Source organism: Bidens hawaiensis, unplaced genomic scaffold, assembly GCF_021521415.1.
Source record: "Bidens hawaiensis isolate Kalapana, Puna unplaced genomic scaffold, B.hawaiensis_p1.1 tig00001143_1, whole genome shotgun sequence".
Lineage (NCBI taxonomy): Eukaryota > Viridiplantae > Streptophyta > Magnoliopsida > Asterales > Asteraceae > Bidens > Bidens hawaiensis.
The window spans coordinates 3,681,453-3,706,116 of NW_027491065.1; the positions used below are offsets into that span (position 1 = coordinate 3,681,453).

The 24,664-nt window shown below is 34.7% G+C and overlaps 1 protein-coding gene and 2 non-coding genes across 3 annotated transcripts; 1 reads left to right on the forward strand and 2 right to left on the reverse strand.

The window, feature by feature from the left end:
• The first annotated feature begins 9,567 nt into the window (after positions 1 to 9,567).
• LOC143560546 (UPF0664 stress-induced protein C29B12.11c-like) lies at positions 9,568 to 12,012 on the forward strand. Its single transcript, XM_077048829.1, has 5 exons — positions 9,568 to 9,709; positions 10,282 to 10,393; positions 10,486 to 10,557; positions 10,644 to 10,855; positions 11,677 to 12,012. The coding sequence occupies exons 1-5, from the start codon at positions 9,600 to 9,602 to the stop codon at positions 11,777 to 11,779; spliced, it is 609 nt and encodes a 202-aa protein (XP_076904944.1). The 5' UTR covers positions 9,568 to 9,599; the 3' UTR covers positions 11,780 to 12,012.
• A 3,718-nt stretch (positions 12,013 to 15,730) lies between these two features.
• On the reverse strand, positions 15,731 to 15,835 carry LOC143561342 (U6 spliceosomal RNA). The gene has a single exon (XR_013140288.1). It is a non-coding gene; the product is annotated as a U6 spliceosomal RNA (small nuclear RNA).
• Positions 15,836 to 15,881: 46 nt separating this feature from the next.
• LOC143561335 (U6 spliceosomal RNA) lies at positions 15,882 to 15,983 on the reverse strand. Its single transcript, XR_013140287.1, has one exon. It is a non-coding gene; the product is annotated as a U6 spliceosomal RNA (small nuclear RNA).
• Positions 15,984 to 24,664: the final 8,681 nt, after the last annotated feature.

Sequence of the window (24,664 nt, forward strand, 5' to 3'; positions counted from 1 at the left end):
CTGATCGCTGATGGTATTCTAAGGAGGCCTAAGCGCGTCAATTGAGGAATAGTTTTCAGCTACGGAGACCACCGCCATGAGCTCTGATCATTTCTTCAATGTCGCCTCTAAACATATGATCAGATTCACAAACAAAATTAGGGTTTTGTACAACTATGCAATTGCTATTTGAATTTGAACTCATATTATATGTTGACAATGTTCTACACAGGACATTCACGAGGATTATTGCATTGAACCAAATCCACGCTATGAAAGGTAATTTAATGTTTTAAATGCATTTCTTTTCTGTTATTGTTATTGATTTGAACATTGATGGTTACATGTTTGCTAATATTTCTTGAGAAATTAGACGACGGTTGTTGTATTGGGTGGCGTTTTTGGGTTCATTATCGGCTTCTTCCAACTATAAGTTGTTTCCGGTTGTCTGTGGTTGTGGCAAAAATAAGATGCTGATGTTGTGCCATGTCTGTAGCTTCTATTTCGACTGTTTTCGGGTTCCGTTTACGGTTGTATATGGCGCTTGCTATGACGCCAATGAGGCTCCGATTATAAATGTTGTCAACTTCCATTTTCCACCTTCTTTACTGACGTTTTTTAGCTCCATAAGGTGTGCCCACTGCCCTAATTTTGTGTACTCATTCATAAACATATATAGATTGCTTATTTGCTTATGCTATAATTCTATGTTGTTCACATATTCATAGCGATTGCTGATGAGTAAAGTAGAGAAATTCAATTTGTTTTTTGTTGAGAAAGACGAACAAAAAGTAATGAGATTCTGGGTATGACACTTGGATTCCAATTCTATTAGGGATTCTATTAAATTATGTTTGTATATAGATTATTTGCAAGTAGCAAGTGAATTTCAGACATCATTTTTAACGTTTGTTACTGAGGATAAACTTGCAAAGATGAAGCCGACACCCGTGGACTCATATTATGATGTTCTCAGTCTGGCGATATTGAAACGGATCAATTTTATTATTAAATAAATATTGCATATTTTTTGTTTGATTGAATCATTTCTGATTCTTGATTTTAAGAAAAAGATGCGAAGGTTATGGCTTAATCTGGCATTTGCCACTTTGTTTAAATAGGATTAGCACTACTGGAAACAATGTCTGCAATAAATGTTTTCATCAATCCACAACATTATTTTAAATCATTTGTTATTTACAATTCAGATCATCAAGATGTATACCTCTATGAAGAAGATCCAAAAGGACAAGGATGTCAAACCCCTGAATTTCAACAAAGTACTGCTCAGGTCACATTTTGTTTATTATTTTTATCATCCGCGTTTAGTGCCCGTTTTTTTATATTTGTCACTGCAGCCATTGTTTGATTTGGAAAACACACACCGAGAGTTCAAGAGTGACATGAAACACATGTACATCAAATCTGCAGAGTAAGTATATGGTTTTTATAATTTGTTTTAAAAATGGCATCAACAAAGTTGATGACCAAGATGATGAACATGAGCTGCAAAGGGAATCGTGTCCAGTATATGGCACACAGAAGGCGATGATGAATTGCTAATCAACAAAATGAAATTTGAGAAACAACACTCAAGCGTTTACTTTCTTCCCCGTTAACCTGCAAAAAGAAACACTTTGTTTTCCATGCTGCAAATGATCTTAGTAACTTTTGACTACAAAAGGTGGACTTTGACAATGTATTTGTACATTAGCATGTGTAATTGTAAACATAACATGAAATGGTAGACTATATTGATAAACTAATATGCGCACTTTGTCTAATTGCTTAACTTTTACACTATACAATGACCCTCGCCGCAATAGTATCTCGGGGTTTGCAGCGATAACTTGGTATATCTACTATACGACCGTTGACTAAAATATGTCTATGGTTAACTAATTGGCGAGCTCCCGGAATAGTCGGAGCCATACCCAACCGAAAAAGGATGTTATCCAGGCGCATTTCAAGTAATTGTAGTAAAACCTGACCTGTTGACCCCTTTGCCTTTCCGGCGATACGAACGTATTTAAGTAATTGTCGTTCTGTAAGATCATAATGAAAACGCAATTTTTGTTTTTCTTCTAGGCGAATACGATATTGAGATTTTTTCCCGGAACGCGATTGGTTTCTAAGATCACTTCCAGCTCTGGGCCTTTTATTAGTTAGCCCCGGTAAAGCCCCCAGGCGACGTATTTTTTTTAAACGAGGACCTCGGTACGCAACGCGCGGGTCCTAAATGCTAGTATTATTTAATTTTCAACAATAATATTAAGTAGGCTATAACTTTTAACCATATTATTTCACCTGGCTCATTGTTTATCAATGTTTTTGATATTTTTTTATTACAAAGTAATATGTTACTTGTAACACCCCAGCTAAAGCGAAAACGCCTGAGTGTGGCGTACAGATTGCTCAAACATATGTAACACTATTAAGTGACCATAATAACATTATTTCATTTAAATCTTTATGTAACACAAGTTTAACAAATAATATAAGTTGTGAACAAATAAATAAACAAAGAGATAAGTTGTTCTTTTGAATATCCTATAAGCATGCTATGTGTATTCTAACCTTCATCCTTATATCTCTACACCTGTAGCATATGTATAAAATAAAGGTCAGCTATGAAAATAGCTGGTGAGAATCCCACAATTTGATATAATACGTAAAAGCATACAATTTCATGAAACTTGTGAAATGAGCACATAAGGGTTCTTTACACTCGATGTAATGGACCTGAGTGTAAAGAAAAAACAAAGGTCCTTTCCAGTTGGGGTTACCAACGTACTCGGATATGAGGACCCTTTTTCACTCGATACAAATGGACCCGAGTGTAAAGTGGGGTCGTATGATCATACTTATTGAAGCAACCACTTGAAATCCACGTATAAAACAAATAAGCAAGTAAGCATACAAGTCCATGATATGAATTGTAGTTTGTAAGCAAAAATTGTAATTCTTGAGGTTTGATAGGATACATATACTACCCCCAAAATATGAAAACGTTGAAAAAGGGGGTGTGAGAAACTCCCCTCGAAATCGAAGGCAAACTTGTGATAAAAGCCAAAAGCACAATAACGAAACCGAAGTAACCAAAAGTACTTTAAAGAATCCGAAACGATTGAACTTCTCAAACTATAAGATAAATACGAATATTTAAAGATCAAACTATCGGGATTAATAAAGTTAATTATTGTATAATTTGTTGGGAATATATAATTTTTACTAATTTTAAGGCCTTTGATTATTTTAGTAATATTTTATGTTTTAACGGAACTTTAACGAGTTAATATTATTTTAATATTAATTGATTAATAATTTAACGTAACTACGAGAAATATGAGGGACATGATATTTGCAAGGTACGGGTTAACGTCTACAAGTTTAAAACTAATTTTAAATGGTTCAACGAATTAAAGTTTAACGATTTAACATGAACGGACGAATTAAAATTTGTGGGTTACGAGTTGGAAAGTTGGTTTTTATGGGAAGACGTGATATATAATTTATATTTAATTTATTAAAAATTTTATTTAGTTTAAAATAATTTTATTGATTTATTATGATTTTTATTGTAAATTTATTAGATTGAAACAAATAAAATAAAGGTTTCAAAATTTTAATCAAAATAAATATGAAATGACCCACGTTCAAACTCAGGCCTCTCAGCTCATATACACATAGTTTAACAAACTGAGCTACCATTTCAATTTGTTTTAGAAATGAAACAGATTATATTAATATATAACTTCCAGTTCATCTTCTTCGTTACCCAAACCCTAGATCCAATTTCCATTAATCTGTTTATTGTTTGTTCAATTCATTAAAGGGGTAATGATCGACGGTCAAAAACTAACACAAAACATATATTTATTACCTGGATACCGACTTGATTGATGTTAGACGAAGGCTCACCGGAAACTGAACTTGGTGGATTAATTATGAATTACAGAGAGTTTATCAATTGAAGAAAATGATTGGAACGAGTTTAGATACATGTTTATGCCCTATTTATAGTGTCAATTGAAGCAACAATCGATTAAATGTCGTTAATTGGTTTTGGCCGGAATCCCGACGGTAGTTACGGGTTTTATTTGACGATTAGGCCGTTATAATACAATTGTTATATTGATTTACGCGTAATACACTGGCCTAAGGTCAATACGAATCATTAATTGAGTCAAAAAGTGAGAATTACCGCTAGTTTTGAGGTGGCCGGAGCCGTCGCCGGCACAGGCGGCGAGGGTGCCGGAAAACCGGGGATTCCAGGGAGGCTGGGTTTAATTTACTAAATAATATAATTTAAATAAAAATTTCAAAATCAGTCCTCCAAGTTTCGTGAACCTTTAATACTGTCTTAAATTATATATTACCAAATGGACCTTACACTTTATATGTTATGTATGAAGAATATAAAATTTTGAATGCTTAGAGAATTTTATATTTAACCCAAAACTTGATTAAATCAACACGTTAAAACTCGAAGTTTCATTAATGAACAATGCAAATAGGAAACTAACGAATCATGACAATAAATCATCGTAATTAATATAAAATTGATGAACGATAACTACGAATACATTGAAACGACGTAATGGTCGGTTTAACTAATATGAATACGAATAAAAATGACGAGTGTCTATATAAATTGTAACACCGTGGAAATACCCCATCTAAATTTGGGCTTAAAATGTAAACTTTGGAAGTTAAAGGGCTGAAAATGAAAATTTTAGTTTTCTTGCATCTTCGCGCGACGCGAAGATGCTGGCACACATTTCAACGTTATCATACCACATGTTGACACGTGTCGCTTCCAGGATTGACATACAAAATTGCGGCGCCCCCATGCACCTTCACGCGACGCGAAGCAGCTCGCGCGGCGCGAAGATGCTCACGTCGAGGCTATAAATAGGCAGCCGCGGATTCAAGCTCATTCATCCCATTTTCACTTTCATTCTCACATAGTTAGCCTAGGGAAGTGTGCTAGGGTGTTCCAAGGTTCCGAGGGTCCGATTCCATGAGAAAACAAGGTGCTGAGGTGCTGTTAACAAGCTATTGTTCCCGTAAGCAAAACACGAGCTGAACCACTACCGATTTTCTTAGTTCTTACTCACCGACTAGCCGATTAAGGCAGTATTATGGTTAAGTTATGTTACTATATAGTTATTAGAACTTAGTTAAGGATATAGTCGTTAAACTGTAACTGTTTTCCAATTAATATTTTATAAAGTAAAGGCGTTGCTTCTACATGAAGTAATGTTATTAAAACTATATTTTGACGGGCACGTAGTAACTGGAAGGGGGATATCATTAGTAGACTCTTCTTGCCTAAAGAAAGTAATTCGTACCACCGCGAGACCCATTTACTTACCTAGAGAAGTTTGTCAACGTGATATCCTTTATTAGGGCAAAGCGTGCTATGCTAAACGTCATATGTAAATACAAAGTATTTTCATAAAACGACTATAACTCTACTAAGGCTAGGTCAGACCTAAGAGTCTGCTGATCAGACCTTGAGTCTGCTGAACTGAATCAGACCTAAGAGTCTGTTAATCAGACCTTGGGTCTGCTGAACTGAAACAGGCTTAAAGTCTGCTGAATATTACCAACTAGTTATTTATGCATACCTATTATGATATGTAGGTTAATAGCATACTGAAGATAAGGATTCTGTTATCACCAACTGAAAATACAAGGTGAACACATTAACCTTTTATGGTCTGAACTTATTTTACTCTTGTAATAGACAGGTTGTTTATTACAAAGAGTTTGATAAATGTTTGCATGAGATTATTATCTCTAAAATCGTTATAATACAAAATAGATAATAAAAAGCAACTCAGACCGAATACACATGTGTCTGGATCCAAACATAACTGACAATTGGCATACAAAACCAAGTCAGTCATAACCAGTTCTCCAACAAGGTCACATAGCCTAAGGGAAGTTTGTCTCTGAACAGGGGCTATGTACCCAGGGAACCTTTGAATTGTGTGTGTAAGGCAGTGGTACAAATCCCGGGAATGACAGGCGTTCCTGCTGAGTTTGTGAAACAGAAAACTATGTTTGTATTTAACGACTGTTATAAACTGTTTTATCGAGTCAACGTTTCACCAGCATATAGCTGACGTGTTTTTCCAACCCATGCAGGTAATTAAGTGATGATGGATAATATGCAAGGATTTGGAGTCATTAGAAGATCGCTCGAGATGACTCTATTTTTGAATTATAAAATCCTTGTAATAATAATATAATACTGTTTTGTAAACCGAAACTTAGGTATTTAAATTCCCAGGTATTTTGCAATGTAAATTAATATTTTAATACATAAGACTTCTGCTAAAAATAAATCCGCTACTCTGATATATTTACAAAACAGGTACCAACCCAGGACGTCGCACCCAGACCCTGAGTTGGGGTGTGACAAAAATACACAAAACGAAACTTGAGAATATGTATGTATATATATATATAAACAAAAACCGAAAATTCGAAATGGGTCGGGTTTTTTGGTTTGAAAAGTAACGAATATTACATTACTCAAGCAATATATTTTTCAATCTGCATTTACACTTAGAATTTCATCTCAAGCAAGAATAGGAAAAAATAAAATAAAAGTGTTTGTCAAGATAAAAGTGTATGTCAAAATGAAAATATATGTAATATAGATACAATTTAATTTATATTACTTTTCTAAAATAAAAAAACTATGGTACAAATAAATTAGTCATTCTATCATATATTGAATTTAATAATATTTAAAAAAAAAACAAGTCTTCATGAAGCTAATAATCGCTTTGTTGAAAAGGTAAACTACAATCACCAATGTTATTATTACCTATCATCTTTTCATCTTCAATAGTCGTCTTCCCTTACAACCAACACCAACTCTTTTCAACAATGAATAAAACAGAGCAAATATACATATTATTCTTACTATTTTGTTACAAAAGTTTCTTTCTTCTTTCTTGAGAATCATGAATATCACCTTTACAAAATATACATCCAGCTTAAAACATATGTTACAAAGCATCTTAAAATTGGAGGCCTAAAGCCATTGCTTCACTTGGATTACCCTAGAGCCGGTAATGATATGTATACATATATATATATATATATATATGTGTGTGTGTGTGTGTAAAGGAAAGGTATGTATGGTTGTATGATATGAAAGGAACATAGCTTAATAATATCTGCGAACGTAGGAAACCGACCCTAATAATATCTGCGAGCGTAGGGAACAGACCCTAATAATATCTGCGAAGTAGGGGATAGACCCTAATAATATCTGCGAATGTAGGGACCAAACCCTAAGAATATCTGTGAGGTTATGGGACGAAAGGCTCTTAAAACTTAGAGATAGTTATGTATGTAATATGAATGTTAATAAGAAAGTATGAAAGAATGAAAGTATGAATGTATGAAAGTAAGAATGTATGTAAGTATGTATGAATGAAAGGTAAGCATGTTAAGCATGTATATGTATTTTCGGATGCGTATATGTAAGTATGTGAATGTAATGTATGTTGCCTGATTAACTAGAGCTCACTCAGCGTAGCTGACTTCTAGTATGCACGCAGTTTGTAACATTCCGGACTTTTCGTATTTGTATGTTTAAACCAATTCGAGAATGGAATTCAGATCTTTAGTATTAATAAAGTCATATATTTATAAGCATTCCTTGATGTATTTTCATTTCATACCCTTTGTGTTGTTTAAACTTGTCATTTAGTGCTCAAAACTCTTAAAAATACCAAAAATTAACACTTAACAAGTACAAGGACCAACTTTGCCAAGCTGGAAACTTCCCACCCCCTTGACCACATCGCGCCGCGTGGCCAAGGAGGCAGGGCTAGTTGCGTGGTGTGGCCAGAACCCTAGGACAGATTCGTTCCTTTTTTATCGTTTATTCGCTTAAATATGTAAATGTTGCCATTCTTGAGCCAAATCTCGTGAATTATGCTCCAAGACACCTCTATTACCGATGAAATAAGTTTACAATCTTTACTCCACCAATATAAATTGTTTTGGTTGATTTACTTGCTCTTAATTCATCATTAAAGCTTATTTGGTTACATAAAACGAGTTGTTTGACTAAGGAAAAGTTTTTGTTCTAAATATATTAAGTTATTTGACGTAACACCTCATAATTCTCTGCATACTTTCTACCTCCATCGATTCCTCCTCCTCCATTGGTGTTTTAATCAATTTTCTTCTTCAAGAACAAGCTACCGGTTTGACTTTCACGCATTCTCAACCTTTGACTCCGCTTTCTCATCAATCTAAGCAGTATCCGTGTAAGTTGTCTTCTATAAAATTATTCTTCATTACTCAATAGTCAATAACCCTCAATCAATTTATGAGATTGAGAGGAATTGACAGGTCAATTTGACTACGACCCGTTTAAGGGCATATTGGTCAACAACATTGACCAATTGATTTATATCACTTCTGGTCGGAACCAACTTTCGGTCCAGAAGACTTTTATTTTCGTCTCGAGATTTTAAGGCTGTCACTTCTGGCCCAAACTCTAGGACGATCTTATAGGCTCGAACACCTAATGGGCTTCTCGGAAGGTTAAAAACTAAAATCAAACAATCTTTTCAATGTTTTGACCAACCTTGCCGGAACATGTGGACATGACTATAAAAACAGACGCCAAAGTCTCCATCAGTGCCACCATGCAAGGGTAAACCATCCTTGCATTTTATGACAATATATCGCCAATAATGCGAAGATATGGGCAAAGGTCTCCAGCTGAAGGGCAAACCTGATAATCATTAGAGGATGCATTGTTAAAGGGATCTACCAAGAAAATGAGTCAAGAGATGTAGTCATGGGTCCCAACGTGCCATGATGGATGTCTCTTAGGGCGTCCTTATTTAGTATAAGACTCCTAGTAGAACACTGTAAGAAAACATTCAATATCCGACAACCTAACACATTCTTCTCAATTGCTACCCTCAATATACAAGGATTCGTATTCTCACGCTGATGATTGGTCACGATGAAAACCCCTGGATTCCTCGTGATGAGACTAATGGTGTTGGTTTTGTAAGAGTTCATCTCAGACTTGGAAAGTGGAGAAACTCAAGATAAGTGTTAATGACGTGCTACTTTTGGCTTCTAAACATTTCATTTCTTCACTTCCATTTATTAAATTTGTAAACACAACAATGAAGAAACGTTTATAAACTTATTAACATAAAGAGTAAATTATCATTTTCGTTCACGTAATTTATGTAATTTGATCATGTTCATTATTTTAGAAGCCACCTTAAAATATTAAACATCCTTAATTTTTTTTTTGTTAGTGGATTCTAGAGATGAGCCGGAAAATACCGATACCGAAATTTGCAAAAAGAGGGTAACTACCAGCATTGAGGACAAAGTTTCGGTAAAATGTCGGTGCTTCACGCTGGATCATTAGTGTGAATACGAATAAGAATCTAGTTTTGTGAATCCGCACCGTTTGCATCGACTCGTAACATCTGGAACGTCGTAGACATTCAAGATAATAAGACTCTCTCTGTCTCTCTCTCTCTATATACATATATCTATAACAATCAAAAACCCTATTTATATTATATTCTGATCAAATTCCTCCATTGGTTATGGCTCTTAACCCTATTCTGTACCCAAGCGGGATGCCCGTAGCATTCGTCAACGAGATGTTCGTCTTGATCAGAGACGGCGTCGAATTCCAAGTCGACAAGATCGCCGGGTAATCATCATTTCATTTCATTTCATTATTCCCTCCGATTGATCACCGTCTACTCTAATTGCCGTGTCAGACTTTCAATTTAGGGTTTATGGTCTTAGTTAGGTTTAGTTTTTTATTCTTCTTGAAGTTGAATGTAAAGTTTTACAGAAAATCTTAATTCTCACTTACTTACTTTGTAGACTTGATTCATATCCATATGTGCGTATATATCTGTCTTTGTACACAAATACATACATATAGGATTACATATGCTATGCAGTCAATATCGGTAGGATATCAGTTATTGGGGTCAGAATATCGGCATACCATATTTTCATGTCTTAATTGTTTACTTTTTAGTGTTTTAAGCCTTAATCAGTTCCTACTTGCTACAATTGTTAGTGCTTTGCAGCTTGCAAAAGGTTAATTTGTTAATGGTACGAGAGTATGCTGAATTGTTAGTGTTAAATTGCTATAATATAAATTCTGCATGATATAAATGTTACCGATATCTCAAATATTGGTATCCGATATTTTTCCCCATTAACTGCAAAGCACGTATGTAGGTTTTGAACAAACTGTACTCTGTTTAGGGTTGCTGGAGGGACTGTGAAAGCAAAGGGGAAAATATATTTGTCAAATATCCGGATGGTGTTTGTTGCTGATAAGCCTACCGGGAATTTTGCTGCTTTTGACATGCCACTGGTGAGAACTTTTGTATTCATAACACAATTTTTGTTCCGTATTCGGTTGAATATCAACTCGTGAATGTAAAGTTAAGTATCTGATTTTTGCAGCTTTATGTTCATGGAGAAAAGTTTAACCAACCGATTTTTCACTGCAACAACATATCTGGACTTGTGGAGCCTGTGAGTTGATGAATGTGATGTTTTTTGAGTTTTAATGATTGTGGCTAATTTGTTATGTTATGTGATTGTTTTTTATGTGACTGTAGGTGGTCCCGGAGGGGCAGCATGGGGCGTTATACTCTACGCACTCGTTTAAGATTTTGTTTAAGGAAGGTGGTTGTGGAACATTTGTGCCACTGTTTTTCAATTTGTTGAAATCTGTGAGACAATACAATCAACAATTTAGTGCTGCTGCTTCTGCTCATCCTGATCCTTTAAGAGCAGCTGAAACTCCAGTTGATGAAATGATGCGATGCGCGTAAGTACCACTTTTTAATGACTGAATAATTAGTGGTTTTAGTTTTATGAATGGCTCAATTCGAGTTATGGTTTATCTCTAAAGCCAGCCAACTGAATAATTAAAAAATGACCAGCTAAAAGGAAACTAGTCGAGTGAAGCTTCCTATTTCCTAAAGTGCTTTGTTCAAGTAGTTTTTGTTCATACAATTTTTGCAACGATAGTTGATGGGAATATTTCGTATAATAGAATCGTAACTAAGCTTCTTCAGAGTTCTAAAGCCACACATCTTTTTTCTAGCAGCAAAAACCACAAAGTTTCATCATTGTGAATTTTGTTATAAAGGTTAAAAAAGCTTAAAATTAAATGACAAACGAAAAATATACGAGTAGTCTTTGTTAATGTTTAGTGATGGTTTTTTTTTCAAATTTAACCTGAAGCAGGAGGTAATAGTGAAGAATGAAAATTCCCTAAATAGCAGCAATCGACTTCAAAAAAAATCACTAATTAGTATCCAAGTTTCACGTATATCACATCTAAGTCACTTCATTATTAAGGAGTGTTAACATTTGCTTGAAAAAAACAAAATCGCTAAAAAGTACCCAAAAACTTTCATGTATATTATATCTAAGTCACTTGATTTTAGGAAGTGTTCAACATTTATACCAAAACAATGGACCAATAATGAAACTCTGGATGGCTTTTATAGTTAGAAAAAGGCATGCTTAACTTTATTGGAACAATAGTTACAATACTGAAACCTGATTATTATTTCATGCTAGACTCGAATTTATGCTACTTAATGTCACTTGTGTCTGAATTAGATTCTTTTGTTTGAGCAGATATGTGGATCCGAATGACCCGACAAGGATCTTTCTGCAGCAGCCGACTTCAGATTCACAGCTGAGACGCCGTACGTATCATCCTCAATCTGAACAGTCCTAATTTGAAACATCATGGAATCTTGAATCTACATATCTTTACTTCAAATGATTACTTGTGTGGCAGTTCTGCACATGAAATCATCTTTTGCTGTATGTAGTGGTGTATTTGAACTTGGTATGTTGTTGGTGAGACCGAACTGCTTTTTGTTATGATTTCGTGATCAAACCTTGTATATTTGTACGTATGAAATAAATAAATAAATAAATGCCTATAGGTTTCCTTGAATTTCTATGTAGAATAGTAACTATGACTTTTAATATTTCGAATATTTGATTATTTGTAAGTTTTTATGATGAATATAAAGTTATAACCCCTATTACGTGAAAGTAGTAGGGAACTGGAAGGATAGTTGTGTTTGATCTGATTTGGAAAATAATTTTATATCTAGCCTAGAATTTAGAAAAGTTAAAAAGGAAACTAGATTGCAACTCGACAGGTTTGACCTATTTACAAATTAAGTGGTGCCGTTTCAAGAATCGGTAGAAAATGTAAAATTTTGAGCCGAAGGTGAAAAAAAAGTTTGGCTCAAGTAAACGAGTTTTTTTTATAGGGTTAACAATTAAATTTTTAATTGAGTTTATTAGGTTATGGGTTAGGTTGTGTAAATGTAAAATGTTTGTTCATAAAAATAGGCTTAAATGAATTGGATAAGTAAGTTTAAATATTAAGAATAAATATTTTATATTTTATGAAAAAAAAATGTATAAATATTTTTTAATGAAAAAGTCGGGCCTACCGGAGTGATCGGGGCAGGAACCGTCGTCTCCGCCCAGCCCCCTCTCTCAAAGCCGGCACTGTTTACAAGTCCTGCATATACATTTTGGTATTCTGATAATCTAAAGGGATATGAGAACACAAAGCACAATCATCTCTTCTTCCTTTAGGCCAAGTTTCAGATCTCCTTTAGCGCTACTGCTCTCGGCCCTCATTCGGGCCCGCGCCCATCACCTGATTTCTGGACCATTTCACCTCTTGTTTGAAGTCTGCAAAGAGCAACTATTCAAAAATCAATAGATGTAAACAACTTGAATTAGCAAGATATTGAGTAGATACTCAGTACAAACATTTTCAAGGTTTTTAAACACAACTAATACCTTATATATGATTACAATCGCCTATACTCTTAATTTTTGATCACCAAAACTGTTAGAACATCTTAATTCCTTAAGTTTCACAAAACTAGTAGGCATGATCAGACTTAACTTTTACTCGACAAAAACATTCAAATTCTGCACGCAGCTTAGGTTGAAATGTGCAGAATGAAAAAAATGAACTACCGAACTGAGCCTGCAGTGTAGTTAATAAAATATGTTAACAATACTTGCAAATGATACTATTTACAGCAAATATATGTAATGTTAGCATATTATGTATCAACATAAGCAATTAAACAAAAATTACTACTCATAGCAAAATGCATAATAAGCAGATTATATGAGATTAACTTATTGAAACTACTAAGTTCACAAGTGTACTAAAGTTTGTAAATTATTATTATTATTATTATAATTAAGAAGTTTGGTGTCACTAAGTTCTGATTGGGCCATTTGGCGGCACCATATTGGCCCTTGCACGCCCTGCTTGCGGTGCGCACATATAATGTATATATGTGTGAACCCTTGGGTGGGCAAAAGTAAAATTGCACTAATTTTGACGTTATTTTACTAATCACGTGAAAATAACGTTAAAAGTGGCGGAAGGTTAATCAGGCATCATGTGGTGGCGTTGATAGCCGAAAGACAAGGGCACATGCACCAATCAGCCGGTGTCCCGATGATTGAGTGTTATGTGTCTTATGTCCAAGGCTTGATTCAAAACTACTATCAAGCCGGGGGTCTCACCGGAAGCAGCCTCTCTATCCCTATGGGATAGAGGTAAGGCTGTCTACATCTTACCATCCTCAGACCCTACCATAGCATTGCTATTGGTGGGATATACTGAGTACGATGATGATGATGATGATGATATTGGCCCTTGCATTTTTATTGTTTTTATTTATTTTTTGTTTTAGTTCTGGTATCGTAACGAATATAACCGAAGCCGACCGAACGTCAATTTTGTGTTTCTTTGTTTGTTTTAATTTCGGTATGGTAACAAACGTGACTAGAACCGACTGAATTCGCGCACACTAAGGCTGTCATCTATGGAGGGGCAACATAACCCCTCCACATCATTGCCACGTAGGAATGGGGCTTCGAAACCCCTCTCGATAACGCCACACTATGGTTTGCCGCCCCTTTGTTGCCCCATTATATATGTGTGTGTGTGTGTGCGAGAGAGAGAGAGAGAGATGCAGCCCCACCACTCTCCCCCACATCGTCCCTTCTTCACAATACCCCCCCCCCCTTCCCCCAAAAAAGAAAATCGTCCCACAATGGTGTTCCTTTCCAATGTTGCCCTCAAACAGCCCCTCAAGACACCCATAGTGGATTGACTAACAACCTCAGTGCCGGGGACCAACAACACTTGGGTTTTATCAACACCTGAGTTTATCGACCGGCACCGCCTCATTGGTCCACCTCCATTTTTATATTTTTCCGTTTTTAGCTTTGGTACCGTAATGAAAGTAACGAAAACTGACCGAATTAGTGTCGAGTTACCACCTCAATGGCCTGAACCATGTTTATTAGTCGAAGATTTTATTATTTTCATATGCTAATTTGACGAATTTATATTTTTGGTTTTAACGCTCAGGTTTAACCAACGGTGTCTATACCGTAACGAGCGTAACTGATAATGTACAAATTCGCGTCGGCTCACCATTGTAACGCTCAGTTTTAACCAACACCCAAATTTCAACGTTGGGGTTTTACCAGCTGCCCTGGTGCAACGCGTGGTAAAATCGTAACGAATGTGGCGGCAAGAGGCATTTTTTTTTGTTTTAGTTCCTGTCCATAACGAACCTAACGTAAATCGACTTAATGCCAACTTTATTTTGTTTTGTTTTAGTTCCGGTACCGTAACGAACGTGACAGAAACCGACTAACTACGTGTAGACTTACCTTGTTTTGTTTTAGTTCCAGTATTGCAACGAATGTGATGGAAACGGGCTGAATTTGCATAGATTCGCCGCGTCAACACCCGAGATTGACAGCGGTTGGGTTTTAGCAACACTCAAATTTTATCGACTGGCGCCACCATATTGGTACATCTAGATTGCGGTGCGCGCATATAATGTATATATGTGTGAACCCTCGGGTGGGCAAAAGTAAAATTGCACTAATTTTGACGTTATTTTACTAATCTCGTGAAAATAACGTTAAAAGTGGCGGAAGGTTAATCAGGCATCATGTGGTGGCGTTGATAGCCGAAAGACAAGGGCACATGCACCGATCAGCCGGTGTCCCGATGATTGAGTGCTATGTGCCTTATGTCCAAGGCTTGATGCAAAACTACTATCGAGCCGGGGGTCTCACCGGAAGCGGCCTCTCTATCCCTATGGGATAGAGGTAAGGCTGTCTACATCTTACCCTTCTCAGACCCTACCATAGCATTGCTATTGGTGGGATATACTGAGTACGATGATGATGATGATGATGATGATGAGATTTATATATTTTTTTGTTTTATGTTTGGTTTTAGTTCCAGTGCAATAAAGCACGTAACCGAAACCAACCAAATTCACGTCGACTTACCGCCTCAACGTTTGGGTTTTACTGACCTGCCCCGATGCAACATGCCAGGTAAAACACTATCTTAACATAAATCAATGTAAAATCATCTTTGAATGCCTTCAATTTGAGTTAAAAATGTGAAGAAAAAGTAAACCAGGAAACCGATTCAAGTGTTCAAAGATTAAAGTTAAGATTAAAGTTTTGATGCATATCACCTCAAAATACGGCCATGGATGCTCCATTAGCTTTTCACTATTTTGGGCCCTAATCCTTTCACCATTGACAATAGTATTTGAACAAAAACGTGTAAGGATAGTATTTGTCAAAAAGCGAAGAAAAAAATTTGAACCATTTTTCAATTTGTGTGTGTCATTCTTGTGCAGGGGCCATGCTAATCTTCTCTATATCGTTCCAAGTAGTTCATTCACCATAATAGAATAGTATTCGACCAAAAACGTGTGAGGATAGTATTCTTCAAAAAACGAAGAAAAAATTTGGACTATTTCTCGATTTATGTGTGTCATCCTTGCGTAAGGGCCATGCTAATTTCTCTGTATCGTTCCAGTTTTATCAGATGTCCACGAAGGGACAACGTTTGGTTCCGACCAAAGCCATATAAACCAGGTGGAGGTTTCTCTTCTGGTTAGAGATGCACAAATTTGGTATTGGTAACGATTGGTACCAGTACCGAACCGGTACCTGTACCGAAATTGGTACCAATTTGGTAACATCGATACCGAATCGGTACCAAAGTTTTGAATTTTGGGATCGGTACGGTACCTGTACCAGAACGGTATGGTACCAGTATTTCCCAAATTTTTACCTTCAATACCGGTACCGGTACCAAGAATTTGTAATTTTCAAGATCGGGATTTTCAGTACCAGTCATTACCGGTATGATACCGAGCTCATCCCCACTTCTGGTCGATGTGGGACAAACTGATCTAACACTATCAAGTTACTTTTTTTTAACAACTAAACAAAACTTTATAAAAAAAGCCAAACGGAATAGCAAGTTTCTATCCGGGCCCGCTAGTACAAACATCACAAAAAAAGCCAAACGGAATAGCAAGTTTCTATCCGGGCCCGCTAGTACAAACATCACCGCCAACACAACCAAAGTCAACAACTAAAAATTACATATTAAAAGTTCTCCACTTTTCCCACGTAATCGACCCCGAATGCGATCTACTGCGCTCCTACAAAAAAGCCAACGCTTTTATTCCTCCCACTATGCTGTTTAAATGTGCCGGCTTACTATTGAACACCACATCATTTCTAGCTTTCCAAAAATCCCATATTGTCGTAAGACAAACCGCATTAAAAAGCTTTCCTTTTTTCTTTGGGAACCTAGAAAATTTATGCATCTCCAGCAAGTCTCGAAAGGTAAAAGCAAAAAAGGAAGGAACCTTGTACCATTGGGATATTTGTTGCCAAGTTGCTTGAGCAAAACTACACAAAACAAATACATGTTCCACCGACTCTTCCATCTCAGCACAGATATGACACATAACTGCCGTATCGTCTTGCTAAAACCCCAACTTTAGTCTGAACCAAATTATTCCATTTGAAGTTGACCCGATCACCACTGCCACTTTTTGTTCACACTTTTTAACGAGAAAGCATTCGACTTATCCAATAACCAGCACCAACGGTCATGGCCCGGCATTACTCTTACCAACAAAAGTTCCCTAAGTTACGGTTGTCTTTTCCAACTCCAAGTTCCACATATCTCTCGATCATACATCACCAACCGATGGACTCGACATCGTGCAACCTTTGTTAGTTTCAAGTCAAAACAGTAGCGGGAATCTAATAGAGAAAGGTAGTTCACACCCATTACCTCTAATTAATCCTTGTTAAATTTGAGCGATTTGTCTCCACGGCCCCTGACTTACTAATTAGTTATTAAGCATCTTAATTCTTTTCTAACTTTATTTTTCCTCGTAAATAAAACTTTTGGGACTTTTTTTTTCAAATCCGATTATAATTGTAATATATGCGTATTTTTATTCTAGAATCTTGATTATTAATATAGATTTTATTTAATAAATTTGAGGACATAATAAACATAAAAATAACAAATCATCATTAGTTTTGAATTCATAACATTTCACCACACTTTTATTACTCAGGGTCGTCTTCAAAAATTGCTAAAATTTTTGATACGGAGATGAGAAAAAAATTTAAGCGTTAATAATTAAAATGTTTTTCTTTTAGTTTAAACAGTTAAAGTTTAAAATGAGCTCATTAAATTATGATTTGGATTGTGCAAATTTTTTTATATAAAATTGGCTTAAATGAATTTGGTAATTAAGTTTTAACGTTAAGAGTACATAATTTTTTAAAACACACACACATATATATGTATAATTTTTTTGAAAATTTTCAGGTCTATCGAGATGATCGGGCCGACAACCGTGAGGCTTCTTAACCCCCCCCCCCCCCCCCAAAAAAAAAAAAAAACCCACAATGATTACAAGGGCCATGCCCTTTTACATACTTGTTTAGAATATTATTACTTTTTTAAATTCTTTTTATACTCATCAGTCTTACTCTTATCACCAATGTTCCATTGCATATAAGTGTACCACATTAAAAATCGAAATGGAAAAAAAAAGCAACATATATTATCTACATTGAGCTATGGAGGATTTTAACGGTGTTAACACTTCAACCTAGTGAACAACAAAAATATTATTTTCTTTCGAATGTATTTGCCAGGTAAAATGTAGTAAAAACACTTTTAACATGTGTAAAACAATTCTATTACTTTGACTCCACGCTACGGGTGCAGGGGCGGACCCACATAGATTCTATTGGAGTCCCGGAACACCAATATTTTTTTAAAAATTATTTAGAGACGGTATATTAAATTTTGTAAGGAACCCATAAAAATTAATACTTGGAACCAATACAATAGAGGTTGAGTTGGTCTAATGGAAAATCCCTTATTTTGACTTTGAGAGGTTGCAAGTTCAAGCCTCATTATCCTTTATTCTTGGTGCTTTTTAAATTTTTTTTATGTCCTAGTCAATATTAGTTATTTAGTTAGGGTATTTGTGTCTTTCATTAGTTTCTCCGGTGTAGCCATTATCACCATGCAACATATATAAATATGGATTTTGCATATTCTTTTATTATTTATCTTGTTTATGTATACTATAATTAATCATTTATTTGTGTTAGAGTTAGTTTTTTATGTTTTGGTCATTTATGTAAGATTATGTGTGTGTGTGTGTGTGTGTGTGTATAGCTTACGTTTATATTTTCCAGGTATGAATAAAAATGAATTAAAAGTTTATGTTCTATCTAGTTTCTAATATAGATTCTTTCTACTTACTTGTTTCCAATGACACCATATTTCCGTGTTTTATTATGTTCCTCGCATTGACCCGACCCAAATAACGACCGACCCGAAAATTTTGTAAACCGAAAAACTGGGACCCCATTAGCAAAAAAATCTTGGGTCCGCCACTGTATGGGCATGGAAGTGGGGCGCGGAGGGCACTAAACACCGCTGGGGGCGTGGTTATCGGGCGGCGAAGGAGGGGGCCGCCCTTGGAACGACCGTCACGGAAGAGGGGAAAAGGTGGTGGGCCATGCCTTTTTTTTTCTCTCTCTCTCCCTCTCATACACACATACATATATATTTATATATATAATAAGGCGCCCAAGAGGCTTTAAACTATAGCGGGACTGGAGAAGGGCTTTGAAGCCCAAGTATCCATGTAACGCTGACGTGACACTATAAACAAATGGGAACTAGTCACCACAAGACCATTCTGGTCGGGGAACACATTGCCTTCTCTTTAATGAACAAAATCAAGTTGTTTTTGGAAGGCCGCTTAGTTACATCAAAATATAGTAAATTCAAAAGAAGCATAATGACAAAATAAAAGCATACATGATTTTAGTTAAACAGCACAAACTAGTTTAAAACTCAAAACCGGTTCAGTTTGATCAACAAAAGTCAAAACTGGTTAAGATTGGTTTCGGTTGGGTTTAAAACTGGTTTCTTGATCAGGTTACAATCAGTTTCGGTTTGGGTTTTAACCGGTTTTTGCCCGGTTTTGGCTAGTTTCAGCCGGTTTCGGTCCTGTTAACCAGTTTGAAACCGGTTTTGGTGGAGAAAATTTCAAACCGGTTTCAAACCGACGGCTTCAATCGATTCCAAACCGGTTTCTACATAATCGGTTTCAAGCCAGTTCGGTTTCGATTCGATTTTCAAGTCGGTCCAATTAACCAATTTATTTGCCCACCTCTAAGTACACATATGTTAATTTTCAAATTAGAACATGTTCATCATGAGCCCATTCATAAGAGCATTCACATTCTACCCGTCAAATTATTTGAGTGTGGTTTTTATAATTTAGTGAGTGGCCTAGGGTGTTGTGAATATAGAAGAGAAAAAACACAGTGATTTTTCTGTATATCTAAAAAATTTCCGTAACACCTTATAAATATTTTAACATTTTTTAAAAATGATTATGATTAAAGAAGAGAGAAAAAATAATGATAAAGATAAAGAAAATATTGTTTATTTGAACAGAAGAAAGAAAAAATATTGGTTTTTCAGGATAATTTTACGATTTGAAAATAGAGGAAATGATGTGAATGATCTAATATACTTGCTATTTATAAACCATATACTTTTCAATATGTTTTATTTATTTTTTTTATTTCCTGCACAACCATATTTTAACGAGTAGCCCATTCATAACAATTTTTCACTTTTAACTTTTTTCTTAATTTTTAAATATATTATTACCACGTGCTAATTGTTATCTATGTTTCTGTAAATTTTATTTTAAATCAAGTTGTGTGTGATAATTTATAAGCCATCGAAGTGCGACCGTACAAGTCGTTAAAGTTACTTCAAGGTTTTAATTTTTTTTTGTTTTTTTAACTTTTTTTTTTGTTACGGTGTACTTATTTTTTATCAATGTTTCAATGTGATTTTTTCCCGTATGGTTAATATTAATGTATAAACCGTCACAATCGACCGCTACAAAAGGTAACACCCGTATGACAGGTCTAAACAGTTTTATAAGTTTCAGTTTCACAACTTATTTCATTATTTTTGATTGATGTAAATTTTATAACTTTCTATATGTGTTTTGAATGAGTTGGTAAAGTGGATGATAATTAAGGAAGTAGATGTTTGCTTTTATACGTGGGTGCCAGCCCATAACCAAATTGTGAACCCATAATACTATCTTTATCTTGACTTTTTTAGAATTACCTTCGAGAGTAATTGCTACATTTGCTTTATATTATCAGTAGTAATTTTCTTTCTGAGCTGCACCATTCTTCATCATCTTCGATAGCAACCATCTTTGATCGCGATGGCCCCCTTCACAAGTTTCGATAGAAATTGTGTCTTCGTTAGCTTTAACCCAAAATCTTCCGTAATCGTAAGCATGATAGTCAGGTATTAACAACAATAATCTTATATTTTTTGTAATATAATCTATTAGTTCATTATGGTATATTGGCATCCTTAACATTTTGTGAGCACCCCATTTGTTTTTGTTTTCTTTTCTTCTTTTATAAATATTAGGACCATTTGCCCTTGTTCTTTCAATGGGGAAAAAAACAAAAGCAGTTGGTTGAAGAATAAAAAAATATGAGGTATTTGCCACGTGATTTTATGAGAATCAAGATGCCAACTCTATTCTGGCTAAAAGGTCAAGTAGAATAAAATGTGGGTATTTTTATTTTTGGTTGTAACATGTAACGAAGCATCTTCTAACATGTAAACAAGAATTTTAAATGCTCTAGTAGTTTAATCGGTATTGAAGTTCTTAACTTGCTTAAATGTGAACACGAGAGCCTGCATGTGTTTCTTTTCTTTCAAAAAATATCCGTTTATTTTCAACTTGTGTCGATTTTTAAAACCCTTTATCTTTTTATCTTTTAAGAACCCTTTTGAAGTTCTTAAATGGCATTACTAGAGATGTAAATGTAAATCAGCCATACTGTTTATGATCTACTTAATACTGTCTCGTCAAAAAAACTTGAAATCAAGCCAAGCATAAACGGATTCAAGTTGGCTCGTGAACCTAAAAGAACTATTCTTTATTCAATTTTTTTTGAATAATCAATAAAATATTTGTATATAAATAATGTTATTATATGTAAATTGATAATAATACATAAATAAATAAAATAAATTATGCCATATATATATATATATATATATATATATATATATATATATATATATATATATAGGGAAGATTTCAAATTAGAACCCCTTTGAGTTTTAAGAACTCGAAAGAACTCACTGTAATGATTTTTTTTTTCAAATTTTTTTTACACATGCGTAATATATGTAAGTTACATAAACGTAAAAAAATTACATAATCTTTTACGCACCGAGTCGACTTTATACACATGTGTAACGGACGTAAAAGTTAGTGTAACCACTTACATCTTTATTCTCTCTCATACTTTGACTTTTTTGCCAGATTTAATCGCAACCACATATTCTAATCCATTTAATTAAATGTGTGGCCTAGAATGAAGTTCTTAAATTCTTACAACTTAACATGGTTCTCAAAATATCCTCATATATATATATATATATATATATAGCAAGGTTAAAATAAGAAGTTAACTTTTCCTAAGAAGTGTAGCAAATAATCTTGGCCATTAAATGGATTATAACGCATAGGGGTAAGATTGTCCATAAGTGTTTTATTATTTTTGAAATGAATTTAGAAGTTATTATCATTTAAAACTTAAACATAATCATCCTCTCTCTCTCTCAATAGTCCGTTCACCCCATGTAATCCATTTATAGTTGTTTTGTGATGGGCGGCGGCGCACGGTTGGTGGTCGCAACGGTTGGTGGTCGCAACCGTTCTAGTGTGTGAGGCTGAAGACAACAACGATATGGGATTTGTGTTTCAAGGTGTTTGGTGGGGCGTTGGCGGTGTTCACCAAATCCAGGCGACAAGACGGTATTTCGACGATATGTTGTGTTATTGTTCAAATCCCGATGTGATGGCGACCGGAGGCACATGAGACAATACGAGATAAGAACAATCAGGACACTCCCATTGTGCAGCGGCGGGTAGGGTTTGGGGGCGAGCATAGCGACGCGGCAGCTAGGGTATCACCTTATGTACAATTAGACATTTCATGGTTGTTCTTATGTAGGTAGGTTTATATAGTATGTTTACTGATGTTTTTGTGTAACAACAAAGGACGGAACTACCGGGGGAGTGGTGGTGGTCCGGACCCTCCGGCCGACCAAATAATCCATTTATAGTGAAGTGTATTGTAGTCACGTTTATAGCTGACCCCTTTTAACGACGTTGTTATATTAGTTAAATTGAACAAAATGAGGGTGGAAACCTGTTCGGAAAAAGATTCCGGAAAAATAGCGAAGAGCAGCGGCGCTGCTACCTGCAAGTAAAGAGAGAATGAGGAGACGGTTGATAGGAGTATGGTCAAATGGGCTTTTAAAAGCCCAATTCTAATTCTATAACTAAAATAAAATAGTAACATTTAATTTTTACGGTGGGATAAATAAAAAAGAATATCTAATCTAAATCTAAAATAAAATATTAATATTAAATATTTTTTGTTTTATTAAGGTTTTTAAGAAGTAGCTTAACTTTTAAATAATTTTAGTACCGAATTTGGTTTGAAATTTAGTATTATTTGCTGTTTCATTCCTTTTAAATAATATATATATATATATATATATATATATAGGGTTATGTTAGAATAAAAACCCACTTGAGTTGTGAAAACTCTAGAAACTCATTCTCAACCACATGTTTTTAATTAAAGATTAAATCTTGTGGTCCATAATTAAAGTTAATAAAAAAAATATAAAAGTTAATTTATTTTTTCTCTCTCCTGAAAACATATATAAAAATTAGTAAAAAAATGCAAAAAAATAGCAAATATGTTTTTTTATGTTTTCGATGTTTTGTATTAAATGCAACAACATATATTACATGTAACAAAAAAAAAAACGATGTTATATAGGGTTTTCATAACTCAAATGGGTTTTCATTCTATACTTTGTCTATATATATGTATGTATGTATGTATGTATGTATGTATATATAGGGGAAAGTTAACATACAAATGAAATTAACGTGCTAAACGTGAGAATCAAGTAGAGTAATTATAAATACAACTAGAGTAACTATGTAATTACTTTATAAAGTAAATACATAATTACTCTATGATGTAATTACATAATTACTCTACTTGTATTTATAATTACTCTACTTGATTCTCACTTTTAGCATGTTAATTTCATTTGTATTTGATCCAAACCATATATATATATAACCATGCTACATTTTGTTTTTTTTAAAGAGAGGGCACAAATAGTAGCAGGTGACAACTGTGCGATTGTAGTCTGGATGTAAAATAGAGGGTTCGATAGTTGTTATAATGTTTTTGTTCAAAATAATGAAATAGTGTTTTAGTTCAATAAATGTCTTATAATGTGCATCTTCATACACAATGTGTTATTGTTCATATTTATACATAGTTTGTTATTATTTATCTTTATGTAGAGTAGGTTTGTTCTTTGAGAATGTACGTTTTGTTCAATGTTCATCTTCATATAAAGTGTGTTATTGTTCATCTTCATTGAAGACATCATCGGTTGCTCGGATCGTTGTGTTTTAATCTCTTTTTGTAATCTGAATGTATGTTATTGTAATAGGATGCCATGCTGATATATACAACAATTAGGATCTCTAGATGTTACAGCTTGTATCTCAAAGTGCGGAATCCATTGAGAGTGAACAACGCAAGTAAACATTAAGCATATTCTTCATTGATAACTTCAAAGATTACAAGATATGACTTTATAGCAACTTTCTCTCTCTACTCTCTCACTCTAACATTCACCAAAAGTCTGCATAATAACGCATAAGTCCCCTATTTATAGGAAACATGAACAAGCTCATCAAGTCCGTATTTGATATACGGCGTATATCATATACGCCCATATGATATGCGTTGACTTGAAGACTTATGCGTTGACTATCAAACTCAAACTATACTTTTGACATTTTAGCCCTATACAATCATATCTAGTACATCTAAGACCCTAGCAATAGACATTATGCTCTAACATGTATTGCGTGTTTAATGCTGGTGTGTTTTGGTTAATGAAAGTGTTTTTCGTTCTTGGTGTTCTTGGTGTTGTGTTTTAAATTTGGATTAAAATCCAATGTTTTTTTTTCAATTTTGCTTATTTTGATTTAAAACACACTGTTATATATCTTGT